This window comes from Vidua chalybeata, chromosome 20 (assembly GCF_026979565.1).
Source record: "Vidua chalybeata isolate OUT-0048 chromosome 20, bVidCha1 merged haplotype, whole genome shotgun sequence".
NCBI classification, from domain to species: Eukaryota; Metazoa; Chordata; class Aves; order Passeriformes; family Viduidae; genus Vidua; species Vidua chalybeata.
In genome coordinates, this window is record NC_071549.1 from 10,005,735 (window position 1) to 10,027,127 (window position 21,393).

General features: G+C 49.4%; 1 protein-coding gene across 9 annotated transcripts in view; it reads right to left on the reverse strand.

The window, feature by feature from the left end:
- The window catches only part of ACACA (acetyl-CoA carboxylase alpha), a 100,496-nt gene that overhangs the window by 24,544 nt on the left and 54,559 nt on the right, over positions 1 to 21,393 (reverse strand). For 7 of the 9 annotated variants that reach the window (XM_053961464.1, XM_053961463.1, XM_053961466.1 and 4 more), the window contains 7 exons: positions 20,262 to 20,465; positions 16,970 to 17,125; positions 16,320 to 16,466; positions 8,802 to 9,071; positions 8,280 to 8,377; positions 7,692 to 7,812; positions 7,110 to 7,220 (listed from right to left, as the gene is read on the reverse strand). In XM_053961464.1, coding sequence (XP_053817439.1) covers positions 7,110 to 7,220; positions 7,692 to 7,812; positions 8,280 to 8,377; positions 8,802 to 9,071; positions 16,320 to 16,466; positions 16,970 to 17,125; positions 20,262 to 20,465 — 1,107 coding nt within the window. Of the gene's footprint in view, positions 1 to 7,109; positions 7,221 to 7,691; positions 7,813 to 8,279; positions 8,378 to 8,801; positions 9,072 to 16,319; positions 16,467 to 16,969; positions 17,126 to 17,814; positions 18,069 to 20,261; positions 20,466 to 21,393 lie in introns of those variants that run through there. The other 2 variants (XM_053961471.1, XM_053961470.1) reach the window with 2 other exon arrangements.

Consider the following 21,393-nt stretch of genomic DNA (forward strand, 5'->3'; position numbering starts at 1 on the left):
ACCCTTCTGACTTGGGAACAGATTGGCTCGGTCTAATGCTTGGAGATTATTAAAGGCAGAGCTATACTCCACTATCAAGTCTACAGATCTTTTATTTAGAAGATATGGTGCTCTAAATGCACAAAGAGCTCCCTGTCACCTTCACATTAAAGCCCCTAGTGCCTGGTAAATGGAATTATATAGCTGTCATCTCCTTTCCCCAAAGTTTTAAGAGTACAATGGGCTCATTTTTTCCCACTCCATCCCAGCTTCAGAACTAAGAGACCTACTTTGTATTGATTTAGAGTCTCGGAAATAAATAAACCTGCTTCTCCAATGTGATTCACAAGAAATTCATGATACACTATTGCATGATATATTTCAAGCTGCAGCTCCGGCTCTTTTTTCCCTTTGGTGAGTGATGGGGGAGGTGGGAGCTGGGGGGAGGTGGGGAGCTGACAGCCTGATGGTTATTGGGGATGGCTCCTGACTGCAAATCCACAGGCAGGTCCTGCTGCTGGAGTCTTTCCCTGCTTCCATTTGGTGAGATCAGAGGGGGAAGGGGCAGAAAAGCAATTGCTCTTCACCTCGCAGGGAGCAGGGCAAGGTGCAGCCAGGTGCACGTGGAACTGCAGCTCCTGCTGGAGAGCCCAGCCCTCCTCACAGATACAGAGGGAGCAGGGCTCCACAGCTGGTCACACACACGAGATTCTGCCTGTTTGCAGCATCACACATTTTTGGTGGGAAGGTTTTTCCACCTCGCAGTTATTGAGGAGGGTTTTGAAAAAAATCCAAGTTTTGCAATCTTGAGAGCTGAACTACAAACTTCAGATCAGACAGGCTCCAAATCACCTCTAGAATATTTGTTATACATATTATGAACGAAAATTAATTTGGGAAGAAAAGTCAGCTGGGAAATAAAAACTGAACAACTTTTCATTCGACCCAAAAAATTCCAAAGGAGAAGCTCATCCAAACGGATACTTTTTCCTGAAGAGCTCCAGTTTCAGTGAAGTGGCATTTCCAAATGAAAAATGTCTTGTCAAAACCCTCGTGCCCCTCTCTCCTCTCCCTGCGTGTGTTTTGCTCAAGGTCACTCCCTCAGTCAGTGGTAAATCAAAAGAACTCAATACACTTTGCAAACTAAAATTACAGCCCCTATTCTACATGGTGCCAGCACCCATAAATCCCACCTGTCTCAGCCAGGGGTTCCCTAATCTATATATGAACCCCATAAACAATATTAATGGTTGTCTCCAACTTAAAGATCTTGGTCATTTCCTTTGTCACCTTCTGGACCCCAGAGAACCCCATTACTCAGAGACCCCCAGGGCTGCAGTGCAGGGACCTCTTCACCTGGACAGGGAAACTCTGCTCACTTTCCAGTGTGAGTTTAGGTTTAGTCATGAGAAATGCTGCAATTCTCCAATGCTGCTCCTACAGTTCCCATCATGTGTCCAGAATCACAGGGAATTTCTACAGAAAACACCCCAGGCTGGTCACCCCAATGTCCCCCTGGGGATATCCCAGGAGGGATGGTCAGGACCAATCATTCTGGGGTATGTTTGAAAAGTTCAGCTCCTGTGGAACTTTAGGGAGCAGAGTTAATGCTCCAGTGAGAACACACCCTGCAGGATCCCCAGGAGCTGGGATGCAGTCCTGGGGAAGAGATTTGGACAGGCAGAATATGGGCCACGATGGTAAACTCCTGTTTAGCAGAATTAAACACACACAGAGCCCCCACCCACACAGATAAACTGAGCAAGATCTGTATTAAAAATGATAGAAGGAGGGAGAATAAAAAAAGTCAACAGAAATCTATTAGACTTTCTTCCCTAAGCAAACACCAAGGGACTGATAATGGCATGCCTGGAACGTAAATTGTCTCTAATGGGAACAATACACAAATATCACCACTTAAAGAAAGGCAATTAAAACAGAAATGCAGCAGTGGAGGGAGGAGGTTGTTTATCTGCACTGAGGCCAGGCATCCATCCTGCTAGCATCCACTGTTCCACACCCGTGTGTGTGACCTGTGTGTCACCAGCAGTGCCACCCCTGCAGCACCTAAAGCCTCTCGCTGGCAGGGAAAGAAAGGAATGAGCCTGGCTTTGCTGGGCCATGGTCACACCCACATCAGGGACACCTCCGACAGCACCACGCTGCTGGGAGCTCTGGGAGCTGGAGAAGCCACCCTGAGCCCACCCTTGCTCTCAGCACCCCCAGGGCCACAAGCAGCCAGGGCAGAGCAGAGGGGCCTGGCCTGCTCCCAGGAGTGGGATAACCTTGGGCAGCTCCAACCTCCACGCAAGGAACCAACACTTGATGCTGCTGAGTGTTGATTTCTGGTTGACACTTCCCACCTCTCCTTGCTTAGCATTCCCCAACACCCTGCACCCATACAGATCTTCCAACAGTCCTGCTGTGCCACTACAGAATGATTCATATCATGCATTAATAATTATAATGCTCCTTTGAATGACAGGGCTGGCACTTGCTGTTCTAACTCACATGATTGCTCTCACATGATTGCTTTGATCTAATCCCAAGACTGGAGTCATCTTGAGCAGATACTGAGCTATCCCTGCCTTGAATCTCAAAAAAAAAAAAAAAAAAAAAAGAAAAAAGAAAAAAAGCTTTCCACAGTACAAACCCCAAACAGCATCAGGGCTTTTATTTATTTTTGCAGATTGTGAAATTGAAGGGTAAATATTACTGTTGGCAATCACTCCCCAGCCTGTGTGAGCCTCCTGTTCCTCCCTGAGCTCCTCCAGGGAGCCTGAGAGCTGCCCAGACCTCTCTCACATGGGCACAGCCCCCTGAGCAGCCCTGACCTATTGTCTCATCCTGTTATGTGAATCCCAGAGCATCCAAGAAGTCCTGCAGCACAATTCAGGACTGAATCAAAAATACAAAGATATTCTCTTCTGGCCTTGTGCAAAGGAATCCAACAAGACCAAGCAACACTTTTTTTTTTTTTTTTTTTGACCCATTCTGGTCAAAAATGTCACCCCACGACCAGGCAGGGAAATGAAGCCCAAAGTGCTGAACTATGCCTTGAATGTTTCATGCATTGATTTCTGACCCCTCTTCTTCCCTGCAGAGTCCTGGCAGGTGGGATTTGTCCAACTCACCCGTGGTGCTCTGAGCAAACCATGGGGAGCACAGGGCCTGATGATTCAGGCAAGTCAAGACCAGAGAGTTTGGGGGAAAATAAAGCTAAAACAGGAGGGGAACAAACCAGTGCTGGTCAGAATTCTGTCACTTCCAGAAGGGACTTTAGGGCAGCTCTTCATCACCATCACAAAATGAACTGTTTGAGGGCCTGGCTGAACATCTGCATAACAAACTGATGGGAATGCTGCTTGGAGCAGTTCCTGAAAGCCTCAGCTGAACCTGGCTTCCCTTAGGAAAAGCCTAGAACACCTATCTGCAGGGAAAATGTGATTGAAAGCCACTATTTGTTTCCATTAACACAACAGTCTCCAAGACGGGATTTCTTTTAAACACAAAAGACAAGGAGGAGCAAGCTGATTAAAAATAGGTCAGCAGCAGACTCTGGAACATCCTTGGGAGGGCTGCAGTGGAACTCAGCCCTGGAAGCTTGAAGCACATAAGCAATGCAGGAATTGGGAATGCCAGGCTCTTTGGTCTTACTTCCATCAAAAAAGAAAACCCATGGAAATGGGAGATGTTGGTGCAGGGCACAGCGCATCACGTCTGAAATCACCCCGTGCTCAGGTTGTGATGAGGAAAGGGAGGGAGAGAGGAAGAAGAGGAGGAAGGTTTGGGGGTAGAAAAGGGGGGAGGCAGGGGAAGTTTAAAAAAAAAAAAAAAAAATCTCTGCCTCAGCAAAAGTTTTCATTAAAATTTTAGACAAATGATCTCTGTGTCCTTCTCCCATGCTGCCTGGGGCTCCATGCTATTTCTATGCAAATAACAACCTCGTGGTTTATATCTTATTATTTCCACCGGAGCTGCGGCGACATGACCCGAGACGTGTGTGAGGTAGAGACAGCGACAGAGAGAGAGGGAGAGAAAGAGAGGGAAGGGAGGGAGGGAGATGGAGTGGCTGCTCGCTGAAGTGTGAAAAAATATTGTCAGGAGTGAGCAGCAAGAACAAAAAAAAAAAAAAAGAGGGAAAAAAAAAGAAAAAAATTGCAGGGATAACGTGTTTATTTCAGCCCCTCTCCCCATGTGAACCAGCATCTTTTAAAATTCATTGGGCATCAGGCGATCATGCACAATCCATCTGCTTTCACTTTATCATTTGCATTTCATGCCTCCTGGCTTTTGATGTGCTGATACTTTGATGCAGTCAGGAGACGCGCATTATCATTATTTCAATTTGCAGGGGGGTCAGCGGGCTCGGCACAGGCGCGGCACACGCTCCCCGAGAGCAAGGAAATGGCATTTCCACCTCTCCACCCCCTGCTGAAATGCACTGGGGAGACAAAAGGGGCCAGCTGAAACACCACCGGGAGCATGGCACCTTCACCTGGCTGCTGCCCGGCCGGGAGGGCCCCAGCAGGGACAAAGACAGCTCCACCAGGAGCACAGGGAAACGCTGCAGAGCCCTCGTGCATCCCCTGCCAGGGGCTGCAGGGTGCTCTAACCCTGCTGGCTCCCCAGGATGTGCCCCTGTGCTCACGGCTGGCACGTGAGGAGCCAAGCCCAGGAGCCACCAGGAGCTGCAGCTCCAAGTGACACTGACCTTGAGCTCATCGTCTGAGCTGGAGGTCACGCCTGGCTTTGGCAGCTGGACCTTTCCCTCTACACCTAAACCCTCAGGCTGCTTTTACATAATGATAATGAACAGGACCAGCGACGGCTCTGGCTGCACATAATGTTTGTCACCATTCCCCTCTGCTCCCTTTGTAAATTAGAAAGAACCCAGCGTTTCACAGGGAAAAAAAAAAATAAAATTAAACAACTTCCCAGAAAGCCCTGCCTGCTCTCTGAAAGCCCAATTGTCTCCATTGCTGCAGAAACAGTTTTGTGCTGCACGTTCTCCTGGCGGAGAGGAGACATTTTGAAGATGTGTTTGCAGACACAAGAAGTGTCAGCTTTGTCCTGCATCCTCCAGGAACACACATATGTAAAAGCCAGCAATGGAAAAATTGTCCCAGACGTCTGGCACCTAACTGGGAAAAGCTGAAGGTGGCAGTTTCCTTGTATTTATCTTTGTTCCAGCCACCATCTCTCCTGAATCCCCTGCCAGCCCCGACTCCCCACCTCCTCCAAGGGAATGAGCAGCACCAAGACTGACTCACTCCACACAGAACAGCCACAACAGGTTTCCCTTTCTGGGGTCTCAGCTCTGGGAATGAGCAGGAACACATCATATCCCACACCCAAACAGCCTCTGCTCTCCTGCAAGGGGACACTTGGCATTACTGGCCCCTGGCTGGCAATGACCTCATCTCTGGCCCCCAAAAAATTCAAACTGGCCCTCTAAATCCCAGGGACAAGTGTTTAACAGGTTTCAGGGAGCACAGGGCGAGTCACTCCAGACTCCATGGCAGGAGGATGCCAGTGGATCAGCATTCACTGCTTGTTTCAGATCCCCCAGAGGATCAGGCAGACTGAGCTGGGACATTCCAGGCTAGCCCTGCACACCAGCTCCCTACTTCAAACACGCTTCTGGGACACTATTGCAGCTGGATCCCTTCAAGAAGCCCTGAGCAGAACTGCAGGGACTGGAAACTGAGGATCCTATGAAGCAGCAGATATCACACACACACACACCCAGCAGTGAGTGGGGACTCCCACTGCTCAAGGGCAGGTAAACACTGCTGGGTCTCGCTGGGAAAGCTGGAGAGGATGCAACAGGTTCCTCCCTCACCTTTAGGCAGTCAGAGGTTCAGAGCTGACACAAACATACAAATATCCCAACAGAGCAGGGAGGAGGGAAAGGGCACACAGGATTATTGAGCCCATGGAAATTGTCAGGATGGGATAAATCCCCCCCAGAAAGCAGCTCCTCCTGCCTACGCCTGCTGACAGATGTCAGGTGCTTCATTCAGTCCATACCCTTAAATTTTAAGTGCCTAAAATTTAGTGAGATTAATCCAGTCCTGTGAAAACAGCCACTGACTGCACGGGCTGGGAGTGCAGCTAAAGCTGGAAGAGGGGGAGAGCTGAACAGCCTGGCCCTGCCATCTGGGAAACTCTGCAGGGCCCCGAGCCCCAGCAAGTGACAGCTGGAACCAGGCAACTCACTGCACTCCAGCAAGCACTAAACTGACTCAATTTCTTTTTAAAGACTGGATCTTCAAATGCCTCTTTTCCTCCCATTGATGCAGGTGTGTGTGATGTGTGTAAGAGATCTAACTGAGGGTGCTGCAGCCTGGAGTTGATAGGATCAATGCTTCATTTTCTGCAGAGCCCCCTTTATTCAGGAGAATAATTCAACAAGAGCCTGTTTTCCTTTATCTCCCATTGTCAGGCAGGCACTCCTGGAAACGCAGCTTTGCCATGGAGCACAGCCACCCCAGGTGCTGAGAGTGCCTGAGAACAAAGCTGCTCGATGGGGAAGGGCACTCACAGCACACAGCCCCAACTCCAGGGAAACAAAGCCCTCAGGGACAGGGATGGCAGCAGAGTGGGCTGGGAGCCGTGTCTGCACCAGGCAAGGAGCTGCAGGCTCTGGGATTAATGGGTTTGGGGCAGCAAGGGAGAAAATATGCCTCTGGAGTGGGGAAAAAAAAAAAAAAAAACAACAACATTTTAGCAGTGAAGCTGTAAGTTTTCTTTGTAACAGCCCCAGTTACTCCTCCTGTCTCCACGGCTGAGATTTCCAGCGGGAAATCTCGCTGCCAGCCTGGAGAATCAGCACCCAAGCTCCTGAGGCTCAGTGCTCCCCAGAACTAACACAATGCTGTGGCTGGCTGGAAGTTCAGGGGATTCTGGAACTATTTTGGAACAGGAGCTTCCAGACACTGGCACCAGCCCCGTTTCCCCTCACGGCACTCAGAGGGGTGGGAGAAGACACTGCCCGGGATTTAACCCGTGCCCACAGGCTCTGTGAAAAGCTGCCTCTCCCTCCTTCAACCCAAAACATTCCAGGATTCCACGACAAAGCCCAGCTCCACCCTGAGAGCTCTGGGGACTGAAATGCAGGGACTCACTTTGTTGAGGGCCCCACAGCCAGTGAGGATGATGTGGGAGTTCTCCACCTGGATGGTTCTCTGGCCCAGCCGGACGATGTAGGCCCCAATCCCAATCGCCCGGCACGTGACCTGGGGGAAAAAAAGGAAAAAAGAAAGGGGGAAAGAAAAAAAAAATAAAAAGCAACAGCATTGATTTCTGTCTCTCCACACAGCCCCAACCTATTGATTCAAACATTGAGATAAAACTAGGTGTGTTTGTAGTACAAGGCCATGAAATCTACTCTCGCTGGAAAATTCCAGAATCTGTCACTTTGTAAAACACAGGATGTGAACATAAATGAATTTTATTAAAAAAAAAAAAAAAAGAGAAGCAGCAACTTTCAGATTGAGCAAATACGAGGCCAAATGGCTGAAGTGTTTTAAATTGAGTGTGGAGGGGACCCAGCCCTGCACTGGTGCCAGGAGCATTGCTCAGAGCCTGCAGGAGCCCATTTCCATCAGCCAGAAGGCTGATCCCAGATGGATGTTTGGGATATCATCACAGGATTTTTAGCTGAAACAGACAATACATTTGAAGAATAGAAAGCAGTGGGGGATTACCAAGCTGATGGTGATAACGCTATCATAGGCTAAAGATGATTCTCCAGCAATCATGCCAGATGCTCTGAGGTTCTCTACTCCAAGCCCGTCCTCCTTCCCGATAATATCCGTTATCTTGTACCTGAGGGAGACACAGACAGCCTCTGAGTCACAAGGTCCAGTGATTTGCTGAATCAGTTTGCTACAAAGAAAATGAAAAGTGACTAAATATCATTAAGGTTCCAAGGAGAAATGTGCATAAAGCCCGGGCAGGGGCTGTGCAGGGCCCATCCTGCAGCACCATGGAACCTTCCCACGGGAGCAGCACTGCAAGAGGAAGTGCCAAGGCAGAGGAAGGCCTGGGAAAAGTGTCCTGTCATTCCCACAGGACATGAGGAGCAGGCTGATTAACAGGAAAAAGGGCAAGAAAGGAAGGGAATGCAGACAAAGGGAAAGAGGAAAAGAACAAGGACTACAACAAGGCTCTCACCTTTTCTTCACTTCCTTCTTCCATGCCTCCATGCCCTGGGTGCCCCAGGAATGCCCCAGCTGAGGACCAGGACATGCCATGCATCCCCCAAGGATGAACAGAAAGCTTTCCATTCCTACCTGGACTCTCCATTTTCCTCCACGTGTTCACAGTGAACAGAGTTCAGGGCACTGACTTTCTTATAGTCTTGAGGAGTCAGGTACAGGTATTTGTATCCCTGCAGGGAAGAACAGCTCATTCATCCCCTGTAACCCCTTCCAGAAACAAACTTTCAGAGGGGCAGAATTAAATTCCACAGAGTGCTAAGAACATTCTCTCAACGCTGGAGATGCAGCTGAGGCCAGTGAAAGCTGGGAATGGTGCAATATTTAGCACTAACTCCTTCTAGATGCCAACCTGCTGCCTGGGAGATGGTAAAATCCTGTCATGGAATGGTTTGGGTTAGAAAGGACCAGGCTGCTCCCAGCTTCATCCAGATTAGCACTGCACATTTCCAGCGTTCCACATCCAACACCGAGGAGAACTTTGGGTGTGACACTCTGAAACGTTCACCCCCACCTCTGCTAGAAGAGGTGGTGTCAACATAAGCCTCCTGAGGGCTGCTGCAGAGTCTCCCCCCTCTGGTTCCTGCGCCCCCTTACCTTGTAGGGGTTGTCTGGGTCTTCCCAAGCCACGTGGAACATGTGGCGGATCTCCTCGGCCAGGCCAATCCTGGCCCCGCTGTTGGCAGCCACGTAGATGCGGGGAATGCCCTGAGCCCGGGCCAGCTCGGAGGCCCTGAGGAACAGCACGTCCTCCTGGGGCCCGAAGGAGCCGATTTTGTAGGTGATGTCATTGCCAATGACAATGATATCCCGGCCCTCCGGGTACTCCGGCGTCTTCAGGGTCATCTTCCAGGCCACCATCCCAATCTGCAGCCCAAGAGCAGAGAACAGCACAAAATAAACGTTGTGTCTTCAAGGCGTGAAAGAAAGGAGTCACGCCGGGATCATTTCTCTTATTTGAAGAGATGGTCTCTTGGATTCTCTTGGACTTGGCATATTTTCCCGGGGAGCTCGGATGACAGCTCTGGTGGGCTCTGCCAGTGCACAGCACAGCTGGAAGCACTTGATCCTTCCCACACTCCTTGGAGCACGTTCTCCACTGCTCTCACCCCACCAGGACACTCACACTGGTTTTCCCTCTTCCCGTTCAGGGCTTTATCACAGGTCCAGCACTTGTGCATCCCCTGTGCTCCCAGGGTGAGGGATGTGCTGCTGCAGAGGATTCCTGACCACCTGCTCAGCCTTCCCAGGTATCACCCCACACCCTCATCCCCCTCACCCAACCCTCATTTTAACCACCTTTTTATTTCATTGCTATCCCAAATTTCCCCCCCTCCCCGTCCTTCCTTTCATTTCTTCCTCTTTTCCCTTCCCCAGTTTCGCAGCTGCTCCATCCCAAACCTGCCTGGCCGAGCAACGCTTTTCGCCGCACGTTTTTCCTTCCCAAAAACCACGGGCTGATCTCTCCCGGCCCATCTCCTGGAGGATCAGCAGCATCCCTCCCCCTGCCTGCCCCATCCCTCAGGCAGCGCTCGGGGCTCGGAATGCCATTAACAGATGGGAACAGCAGCGTCCCTTGAAAGCCACATGCATCACCCAGTCCCCGCTTGCCCAAGGATCATAAGCTCTGAGTACACATTCCTCAAGCCGATTGCACATCCTCTGCAATCAGCAGGGCTGAGACTCTCATTGTGGAGCCTTGGAATTCTGAGCATGATGAACTAAAGCGGGAGGGGGAGAGGCAGCAGATAGATCTGTGCCATTTAATCCACATCCAAATGGCACAATACACAGCCCAGATCCAATCAGCATCTGCAATAAGATATGCCATAATAGGCTCATTAAAAAAAATAAAGAGGCAGAGGAATTAATCAAAGGGTCATTGGAAGTAAAGCAGGCAGCAATCCAAAAATATTACAGCCAGCTACTGGCACATCCTTCCTTACACCTCCCCTTCCAAGAGCTGAGATTGCAAGTTAACAGAGTGTTTCAGTTCACCTTCCCCTTGGATTCCTCCACTCCTACCCTGACAAGTCGAAACGGAATAATCTTTTTGCCTCTGAATATTTGCAGACTTACAGTTCCACCTCAGCATCCAGCTGCGGGGTTTGGAACAGAGAGATGCTGCAGCAGCTTCAAAGAAGGGAGCAAAAATCCCTGGAAGTGGTTTCCTTACAGCCACACTGACCCCATCAGCCAGGGCCAAGGGACCAGTGATGGACCAGGGAGTCTCCAGGGCTGGTCCCACAGGCCATCCCACCCACCAGGATGTAAGAGATTTTCCTCCCTTTCAGCAGCTTGATGATTTTTGACAGCACAGGAAACAGGCCAATTTAAGGCATTTCTTATTTAGAAAATTCAGATTGTAACAGAAGTGTTGAAATAGTTTCCAAACCCAAGGTCTTGGGTCCTCTACGCCAGTAAAGTCCCTTTTGCCAGTTCTCACCAGCAGAACAGAAAACAATCTAGCCACGGCACAAACTCCTGAAAACAGTTTACAGCTGACAAATATGGAGCAACCCCATACAGTTTAGGAGAAGAAAAATTAAAAGTGCACCACTATTAACTTGGGTGTCTTTTGCCTCCCCAATTCATCACATGTTTTGTGCCATTTATCCAGTAATAAAAGCCATGGGGATCTGCACAACTAAGGAATTTTTTTGCTATGAATTTGCTAGATTCAGTTGAGATCTATGGGCAGTGGAGAATGGCTATCTATTCCAGAAAAAAAAAAAGGAATAACGAGATTGTTAAGTTAACGGCAGCACTCCAAAAACTGGAGAGTTCCCAGGTTAATTAGCCAGGCTGAGCTAATCACCTAAGAGCACTGGCAGGCAATAGTAGGTGATGGTGAGCAGCCCTGGCTTTGGAGCAGGCTCTTTTGAAGAGGCAGCACAGTTTGGAAGTGCTGCTCCTGCCACGGCTCCATTCCCAGCACACCCAGGAGTGAAGAAGAGGCGGAGAAAAAATAAAAGCAGGAACCATCTTATTTAACTGTTTTTATGTTGGCAAAATGATTTGTGCCCTGGTATTTCCATAAGAAGTGGGACCATTATTCTCCTGTAGGAACACATTTGGTTTGAAAAGTATCAGTGGGCAGCACGTGAAAATCAAAGGGGATGAATTATTCACAAGCCCCGATCAGAAGTGATCATTATTTCTGATGCTCCAAACTGTGATTAGGATTCGGTGCTCAGCTGTCATTTGCTCCCTGAACGGCCCCAGCCCCGCAGAATTGCACGACACACGGAGATGACACCCAAGTTTCAGATGTATAATTTTACACACACCTTCTCCCACTCCATCTTGGCCTTAATGGAAGCATCAAGAGCCAGTAAAACGGGCGCGCTAACGAACGGCGCTTCCCCGGCGCTCGTAAACACCGCTCGTTTGACACCCAGTGTCAACACTAATCATGGCCTAAAATTAACACCAAAATTGACTTCAACATTAATTGCACTATCGATGGGAACAGTAATACACACACTGATGCAGTTCCAAATTGACTGCTGGTGGCAGCCAGAGCTGTTGACAACAGGCACTGAGGGGAACGGGGAAGGAGCCGATCCCAGGCTCCCTCTGGGAAGCACAGCAGGCTCTGAGCAGAGGGGAGCCAATGCCAGTGGCAGCTGGTGTTGGGGAGAGGGAGCTTTTCAGCCTCTTTCTGGCAGGTCCTGTAATTCCTGGGGAAGCACAGCCAACAGAATCACAGAATATCCTGAGCTGGAAGGGATCATCCAGTCCAACTCACGGCCCTGCACAGACACAATCCTCCGTGTGCATCCCTGAGAGCATTGTTCAAACACTCCTGGAGCTCTGGCAGCCTTGACCACTCCCTGGGGAGCTTGTTCAGTGCTCCACCACCCTCTGGGGGAAGAACCTTTTCCTGATATCCAACCTAAGCCTTCCCCTGGCACTGCTCCAGCTGTTCCCTCAGGTCCTGTCACTGAGCACCAGGGAGAAGCGATCAGTGTTGGTTTATTCTACTTCCCTCACTACAGGATGGTGCTGAGCCTGGGGACTGAAGGCTAGGCTTCATTTTATCCACTTACATCCAAATTTGGAAAGTTGAATGTGGGTATTTACTTGGTGCAGATGCAGCAATTTTGGCATTTCATCATTTGAATGTTGCCTGGAACTTCAGATCTAAAAGAGATCCTCCTCAACATTACTCTCTGCACTTACACTGTGCAGAGCTTTCAAAATTTTATCTGGAGCATGAACCAGCTCCCAGGAAAAGGGCAGAGTGCACATGGTTTGCCAGAGGCACTCCAGCTCCGTGCCTTGACAAGGGTGGAGTGCCAAAACCCAGGATTCCTTCTTGGCTCTGGAAAAGGTGTCCCCCAGCAATCCGAGCGTGGTGGTGGCAGCCCAGCCAAGCACGCTGGCACGATCTGAGCGATGGGAGGGAACAGCTCCAGCATGAGACCAGGAGCTCAGGGAAAGGTGTCACAGAATCCCAGAAGCATCCAGGTCATCCAGACCAACCTGTGACCCATCCCCACCTTGTCACCCAGACCAGAGTGCCACATCCAGTCATTCCTTGGACACTTCCAGGGATGGGGACTCCAGCACCTCCCTGGGCAACCCCTTCCAGTGCCTGACCACCCTTTCCATGTAGAAATTCCTCCTGAAGTTACAGATGGGTAAAGATACATTACAGAGAGCAACAGACAGCCTTCATCAGGAGCTTTCCTGTGGGCAAGAACATTCCTGTCCACAGCGCCCACGTGACCCACATACCCCTGTTCAAACATCTGTATGAGCACAGAGAATAAAACTGTGCCACCTCCTCCATCTCTGTTCCTGGAAGGCTTGGATTTGGGGATTTTAAAACCCTCCAAGAAATCTGCAGCTCTCGCTGCTGTTTTAATTCCCTGCGCCTGCCATAAAATGCAGGAACAGGGGTTGACAAAGCAGAACATGCAGCTCAACGATTAAGCTGTGCTTGTATAAAATGCATTAGCTACACCTTTCCGCCTCTGGCAATCCGGAAAGCCACCGGAGCGGCATTCCAGGAGCCCTCTGCCATCCTGAGTTTCCCCTGGCCAAACCTTCCCAGCTACCCAGGAAAGGTGCTGCAGCCAAAGCTCCAGCAAGCAGCGGTGATTGTGGATTATTTCTGATCCTCGAGCTACTGAGGAGGAAAAACTGTGACATCTAGTGCCAGTGGGGAAAATGACACATTTTCCATGGGCACCGGGAGAGGGATGAAGGGGGATGTGGGGTGTTGCTGCCGGCCCTCCTTACATCACTTTCTCCTTGTCCTTGAAGATTAGTTGGGTCTTATCAGCAGCTGGTGGTTCCCTGGTGCCAGAGGATCAGGGGAAATTGTAGTCAAAATACATAAAGTGCTATAGAAAAGCATCCCAATGCCTGGCTCAGGACTGACAAGGAATATATTGAGTTCTGCAAGGGGCTGAGGGAATTACCTTTTCACACTGAGATTTGTGCTAATATGCTAATCTTGGGAACAAAGCCCTAGGCTTTGAAGGGGGTGTCACTATGCTCCAGGTCTTGTCTCCAGCACAGTGATTTACACAGTGGTGGATGCACTCCTGAACTGCTCCATGCTCACCCAATTCCCAACTCTTTCAGAGATTTCCCCATTTTAGCACAGCCCACGGCAGGGGTGGAACAGGATGAGGTTTAAGGTCCTTGCAACCCAAACCAGTCTGGGATTCTGTGACAAAGTGGAAAAAGAGGTGTCCTCTTGATGCTCAGAGGCTGGGAAAGGCCCCGTTAGTGATGGTGCTGTGCCCCAAGGGCAGCAGCACAAGGACTGGGACCCTCTGCTCTGGAGCAGCCAGAGCAGTCTAGGAATAAAGAGCAACTTGTATTTTCACAGTCCATTAATTCCTTGGCTTCTTTGTTGAGACCACAGCAAAGAGCTAATTACTGCAATGGCGTGGTGGGTGAGGGGAGTGGTCCTGAGCTACGCCGAGAAAAACCTCTGGGATTGGGAAAAGCCTTGAGATCTCAGATTTTCCCGAAAACACAGGAGAGATTTTTGCCCAAAATGCTGCTTGCCAGCTCTGTGAGGACAGGGAGAACCCCAGGCTGGAGCTCCTGCCTTGCTCTGTGTCAGGGCAGGGATTGCAGCTCTGAACACGCTGCCCACAAATCTCCTGGAGTTTATGCTGGTTTCTCAATTCCTCCCCTCAGCTCACACACTCAGGGCACTCAGATCAGCTGAATGCTGTAACAGCAAGAGTGTCTTGACCCCTTTCCACACAGAGGAAATGCAGCTGTCAGGAAGGCCAAGCCCCAGTCCCCTGGTGCCAGGCTCCCAGTCCCCTGGTGTGGGAATGGCTCTGAGCCTCTGATCCAAAACAAGGAGAGCAGGAACCTGAATGTACCCAACAACAACAACATTTACCACAGACAGCAGTTGCCAGCAGATATATCCTCTTTACCAGAAAACACAATGGGCAATCTCTCCAACGACTCTGAATTCAGAGAATCAGCACCTTTTGCTGGCAAGAAAGACAAATAATAATAAAATTCTCACATTTACCTGAGAAGTTCCTTTTTCACCTCTCAGTCAGCTCACTGGAACCAGCTCTGGATCTCTGGGGCACAGACCCCACTGTGGAGTTGGAGTGACCTCAGAGCCCATCCAGTGCCACCCCTGCCATGGGCAGGGACCCCTTCCACTGTCCCAGGCTGCTCCAAACCCATCCAGCCTGGCCTGGGACACTTCCAAGGATGAGGAGCCCACAGCCCCTAAACCCCTCTGGGCAAGAAGACATCTGATAGATCACATCAGATTAATTTAAATACCAACACTCCACACACCACAACAGCCACGTAATTTCTTTACAGACCGAGCACAACGAAGTCTACCAAGGGTTAAAAAAAAATCTCCTAATTTTTTTTTTTTTTGGTGGTCTTTGGGTACAGAATCTCTTATAATAAGACTATTTGTATTCATACTGGCAGAGTAAACACTACATGTTCATGCCCAGGCAGCTCTGTGCTTGTAATTTCAGCAAGAACAGAGCGACGTCCCTGAGGGACTTTGCTATTTCCCCAGCCACCATCCACTCAAACGCTGAATGAGAGCAGGGAAAGAGAGAAAGATGATGGCACAAGGCTCCCCAGCAGCCTCAGTGTGCACTGGGAACGCAGGGAATAGCTCATTCCAGCTTTAATTAGACCAGTTCAAACACTTCTCCTCAAGTCCAGCAGAAGACAAGGCCGCAGCAACCCCACAGACACCATCAGGGGTAATTTGCAAAAATCCTATTCCAAACCTTCCCCTGAGAAGATCCATGCAGGAAATGGTGAGGAAAACCTCTGTTTCCTTGCATCCCTACCCTGATGGGTTTAACAGAGCCTTTGCAAACCTTAAGCTGTGTTTGTAGGAAAATACAGTTCAACGACACCAAGAAAAAACAAATGACACCACCACTTAGAACTGTTCAAATTTAAATTACTTTAGAACATTCACTTACTAATTCCCACAAAAATAACCACCACATCTTCTAGTGGCTCTCTTTACTCTGCAGTCACTGCAAAGCTGCAATTTTTGCCTTCCTAATGGGAAGACACTCCAGCAAAACCCCACCATGACAGCAAAGTCTCCTCCTGTTTGAGCCCCAGGACTGACTCTGCCATCCCCAGCATCAGCCCGTTGTAACTCTTGAGTAAATCCTGCTCTAGAGTGGGAGGTTCCACACACCTTGATACAAACTGTGTGGGAGGATGGTAATGGAAGCATAAAACAGATTTTTCTGTGGTTTGTGTTTTTCTCAGCAAATGAAAATATTTCTATTTAGTCTTGTAAAACACATTTTGCTCAAATACAAACCCCAGTTACCTGAAACAGCTGAATGAGCATTTTTTAATTATGAAGGAAGCCCAGCATAGGCACAGGTTTGAAATGGAATCATCATTTACTACGGAAGTTAAAATACCCATTGTAGGGAAGGCATTAATTTTTAATGAAACAAAAATCTCATTTTCAAGAGTGAGATTTCATCTGTGAAAGGCTGAACGAATAGATTTTGTGCCCGGCTGGTAAATTTTCATTGCAATTGTCAAACCCAGCCCAAAGCACAAGGTCCCGTGGGGCGTGGAGGGAGAAGCAGCAGGAAGGGAAGTGGCACTTGCCTCATTTCCTCCTGGCAGCCTGTTCATGTGCACCAGCTGGCCCTGGTCATCCAGCACCAGCTCCGTGTAGGTCAGGATGTCCGAGGGCAGCGGCGTCGGCGGCAGGAACGCGTGGTCGTTCATGGAATTCCACAGCTTGATCAACGACTGGGGGTCCAAAGAGAAACCCTCGTTAAGAACGCCACCCGCGAGTATTTCTTTTCAATCCGCTGCAGCGTGGCACCCCCAGCAGAATTTGGGGTTATTCCCAACTCAGCACACCCTGAAATGTCCCTCCTGCCAGCGTGACTGACAGTATTCCAGGGATATCACCTGCTCTGGGATTTGAGTCAGGAAACAGTTTCCCCCAAAGTGAAATCTGAATGAGGTGGTTCAGGATAGAGCCCAGCAAATCAGAAACACCATCTAGGAAGGGCAGATGACAAGGTGGGAAAATAAAGAAACAGCAACAAGAGAGGGGAGATGGTTTATGTTTCAGCTTCCACTGTTTGACTCATTAATGGAACTCCAGCAGCAGCTTATCCTGATTTCAGTCAAAGCAGATTCAATCCATAGCTGACACTCCCGGGGGACCACTCCATGTCCCTGGCTCCCCTGACAATCAGGATGGCAAAGACAAGAGCAGCAAGAAGAGCCCAAAGAACACTCACCTGCCTGAACATCTCAGGAATGTCATAGACATACGATGTCCCTAAAGTCTGTGCCTGGAACCTCTTGGACTGCAGCAGGTCTTTGGTCACGTAGGGAGTGTTGATCAGCATCCCGTGGAGTGGTCCCTGCTTATCTCCATACGCCTGGAACATGATCTGCAGGACAAACCACGGGTTCTGTACACCGAGCTGTTCCAGCTCTAACCAAAAACCCCCCCAAGGCTACTCCAGCCTGCTTGTCCCTGCCCTCTGCAAGGCTGCTCATGCTGGCACAGCCAGGCTCCATCGCTCACTGCTGCCCTTCGGGGACACCTCAGGACCGTCACTGCACGATCCCGGCATCCCAGACTTACTGCCCCATCCCAGCAGAGCCCCGAGCACACAGAGCCACATCCCCAGCACAAACTGGGGCCTGAGAGGAGCTCCCACTCCCCAGCAGCTCCCCTGAGCCCGTGTCTGTGCCCGTGGATGCTGCTGGCTGGGAGCAGCCAGGAGAACTCCGTTATTTATGGAGCGGGATCCGCGGCTGCGCCCGCCAGCCGGGTCAAGACTTGCATATGTCATCGGGCTTGAAGTTTTGATATTGTAAGTTTAAAAGATTTTCCCAGAGTAGCAACATGAATTATCAACTGCCGTGCTTCACGGCTCTATATATTCTGGGCGGGCAGGACTTGGAAGGGAAGCTTTTCAACGGAGAAACAGGAGGAGATAAAAACGGGATAAAAACGCCTCAAACGGCCCAAACGCTGCTTAACAGGGACACATCTGGCAGGAGGGACATGATTAGGATGTGTTTAACAGAATTTAGCTAATTGAAGAGGAATTAATTGAAGAATTACACAAAATTCAGTAAAGCCTATTTTTATTTTTAGATAAAACCAGCAGTTTATGCTCTCTTCAGTCTGCACAAACGTTAATTTGGGAGGCAGCTTCTTTAACGGGACAAGCTTTGTTCAGGGTAATGAGTGTTTGTGACAATGCCTGTCTTGGGATCCGTCAGGATCTGCACTTGGAAATTCTCCTTAAATCTCTGGAAAGCTCCACAGCAGCTCTGAAGGGAACTGGAGAAGTCTGTGCTGAGCATCACCATTTATCACTACTGAGAAACAAGAGATCAGGGTCATTCTCTCACCATGAAGCCATCTTCCCAATCTTCAGAAGTCATGAAAGTACCCAGCACATCACTAATATGTTATTTTTTTTTTAATCTCTCTAAGTTTAAAAGAACCCTCTGAAAACACAGGGAAAAATCCCCAGATCTGAACTCACTCTATAAACCTCCATCATGAGGGGCAAGCTTCCTAAAAATATCAGTATATTTTTTTACTAAAATGTGGTTTAATATTCTGGAAAACAAATCAAATTTAATACTGGAAAAGTTGCTAAAGCCTCACACATCCACACGAGCCCATTCCCCAAGCTTTAAATAACAAAGCTCATCAGTTCAGAGCTCACTTGTGACCTTCACAAGTGACTGACCCAACTCAAGGGTTAAGCTGAGCTGCTGGAGATTATTAAAATGTTCTTTTCTTTCCTCATCTCCCCTCAAAGGCAGGAATGAGGTAAAACACACTGACACTATCAGCTCTGGGATCTCAGAGCTGGATGGACTCCACGGCCAGCAGCTCGCTGGAAAAATTAAATGGAAAAAGGGGGAGAAAGGTGACTCAGCACTTTGTGTTCTACATTCACAGTGCCCAAGTGATTTATTCTGCTGCTTCTCCTGCCTGGCAGGGAGATGATTACAGAGGGAGATGTAAACATTTCTCTATTTAAATATTTTCCATGCATCCCATGCTCTGTGGATTTTAGCATATGTAGGTATTTCAGTTAACCACACTGTTCCCACACCATGGAAAACAGAAATACCACAACAGCCACAACCATTACAAAAGAGCCCATCACGCTTCAGAAAAATAATATAAAAGCACCTTCCATAATTTTACATCTTCCTACCCAGGTCATTCCTTATATCTTTAGAATTTAAAGGACACATTCACAGATTTTCTTCTATCTACTCAGAAAAATGTATAATTAATAATATTTTTTATTACAATGTACAGGATGAGCATCAGCAGTGACCCCTCTTCTAGTTCTTTTCTGAGCACTCTGAGGAAAACTGTTTGGGAAAACAGTTGCCCAGATGGTTGATGTACAAAACAACCAGAAAACTTGACTGACTTAATTGATCACATTTTCACATCTGCTGCTGCAAGTTCACCTTTACATTCTCCTTCCTTTGGCTAAGTTGAACGGCAATTTTGTGTTAAATTATAATGTATTACAGGGCTTGAAGCAACCTGGCCCAGTGGAAGTTGTCCATGTGAGGATGTGCCACTTCATCACTGCACTGCCTTCGTTTCCTTGCACATCTGTGCCCTTCAGCACAGAAAGTTTAAAATTCCCAGCATCCAGGATTCCAACATCCACGCCCACGGCAGGGGGCTGGAATGGGATGAGCTCTAAGGTGCCTCCCAACCCAAACCATTCTGTGATTACCTGGAAACACCACAGCCCACAGAGGGGCTCCATCAGGTGGAACGCAGAATCACAGAACGATGAGGTTGGAAGAGACCTCCAAGATCATCAAGTCTGTGCCCCAACACCTCAACCAGACTACAGCACCAAGTGCCACGTCCAGTCTTTCTTTAAACACATCCAGAGATGGTGATTCCACCACCTCCCTGGGAAGACAAGTCCAGTACTTTATTATTCTTTTGGTGAAGAATTTTTTCCCAATACCCAACCTGTACCTCCCCTGACATAGCTTGAGGCTGTGTCCTCTTGTTCTGTCAGTGCTGCCCGGTGGAAGAGACCGACCCCACCTGTCTGCACCTCCCTTCAGGGACTTGTGGAGAGCAATGAGGTCACCTCTGAGCCTCCTCTTCTCCAGGCTGAACAACCCCAGCTCCTCCAAATGTTCCTCACAGGGTTTGTGTTCCCAGCCCCTCTCCGGCCTCGTTGCCTCCTCTGGATGCACTCAGGCATCTCAACGTCCTTCCCAAACTGAGGGGCCAGCCCTCGAGGTGTGCCCTCACCAGCGCCTAGGACAGGGGCAGAATGACCTCCCTGCTCCTGCTGGTGACACAACTCCTAATGCAGGCCAGGATGCCACTGGCCTTCTTGGCCACCAAGGCCCACTGCTGGCTCATATCCAACCGGCTGTCCACCAGCACCCCCAGGTCCCTCTCTGCCCAGCCACACCGTCCCCAGCCTGTAACGCTGTAGGGATTTTTGTAAATGTGTCCCCTTCCCGACTGCCCCAGCCAGCCCCACGTCCCCAGGGACGTACCTGGCCCGTCCTGGAGTCTGTCACCTCCTTGTAGAGGCTGATGTCCAGGTAGTAGCCCGACTCGTTGGTGAGGAAGAGGCGGATGGGGATGGCCTTCCCTGTGGGCGTCAGGCGGATGTTGATCTTCAGCTCGGCCTGCAGCACGCGCAGCTTCCAGAGGCGGCTCCCGTAGCGCATCACCATGGAGCGCACCGACTCCTCGATCTGCGCAGGGAAAAGCCTTCCTCAGCAGGCACCCGGCCACTCGGGACGGGGCCCTGCCTGTGCCAGGGCTGCAGTGAGGTGGGCTTTAAGGTCCCTTCCAACCCAAACCATTCTGGGATTCTTGCTGGATCCATCACTGCTCTGCGTCCCCCACATCCCGGCGCTCCAAGGCGGTGAAGAAGCACCGCACTGCACGTGGCCAGTGCAGTGACAGTGGAGACCTGTCCCTCCTCATCCTAAGCCTGGAGGCAGGCAGGAACTCCACCTGGGGACTGATGCAGCGGGGCAGGGCTGGATTCAAATCCCTGCTTCCTCACGGCACGCGGAACCAGAGAATCATTAAGTTGGAAAAGACCTTGACGATCATCAATCCAACCACCACACCCCACCCCAGCACAGGGACCCCCTGCCTCCCCTGCACAGGCATCGCTCACACCTGGGAACTACAGAATCCAGGGAAGCCAAATCCCTGGCAGTTTTGTAGCCCTTGTATGCACAATAATCACATTTCGCTGCCTGCACGGAGCTTTAAATCAACAAAGCAATTACCACTTGGAGCTGGGCCTTCTGCTCTTCTATTAAACTTTATAAAATACCACTGTGGGCAAAGTGCATATTAAAAGAAGGCAATTTATAGGCTGGCTTAAACATTTTTCCTAAAAAAAAAGTCTCTTTTGCACAGAAGCTCAAGGAAAAGTCATGGTTTGGATCTGAGGGCAGCCCAGCTTCCAGGGCTGAATATTCCAGCTTCTTCTGAACTTCCTGGGAACTAACAGCTCTGGATGCACCAGGAAAGGTTCATTCAAAAGGGATTTAAGTCACCAATTTTTAATCATGATTTAAAAGTCAGCAAGCAAGAGAGAGTTACTTTGATACCCAATTCATCTTTATAACTTTCAGCTGTTCTCCTCAGGAAAGGTCAGCTCTC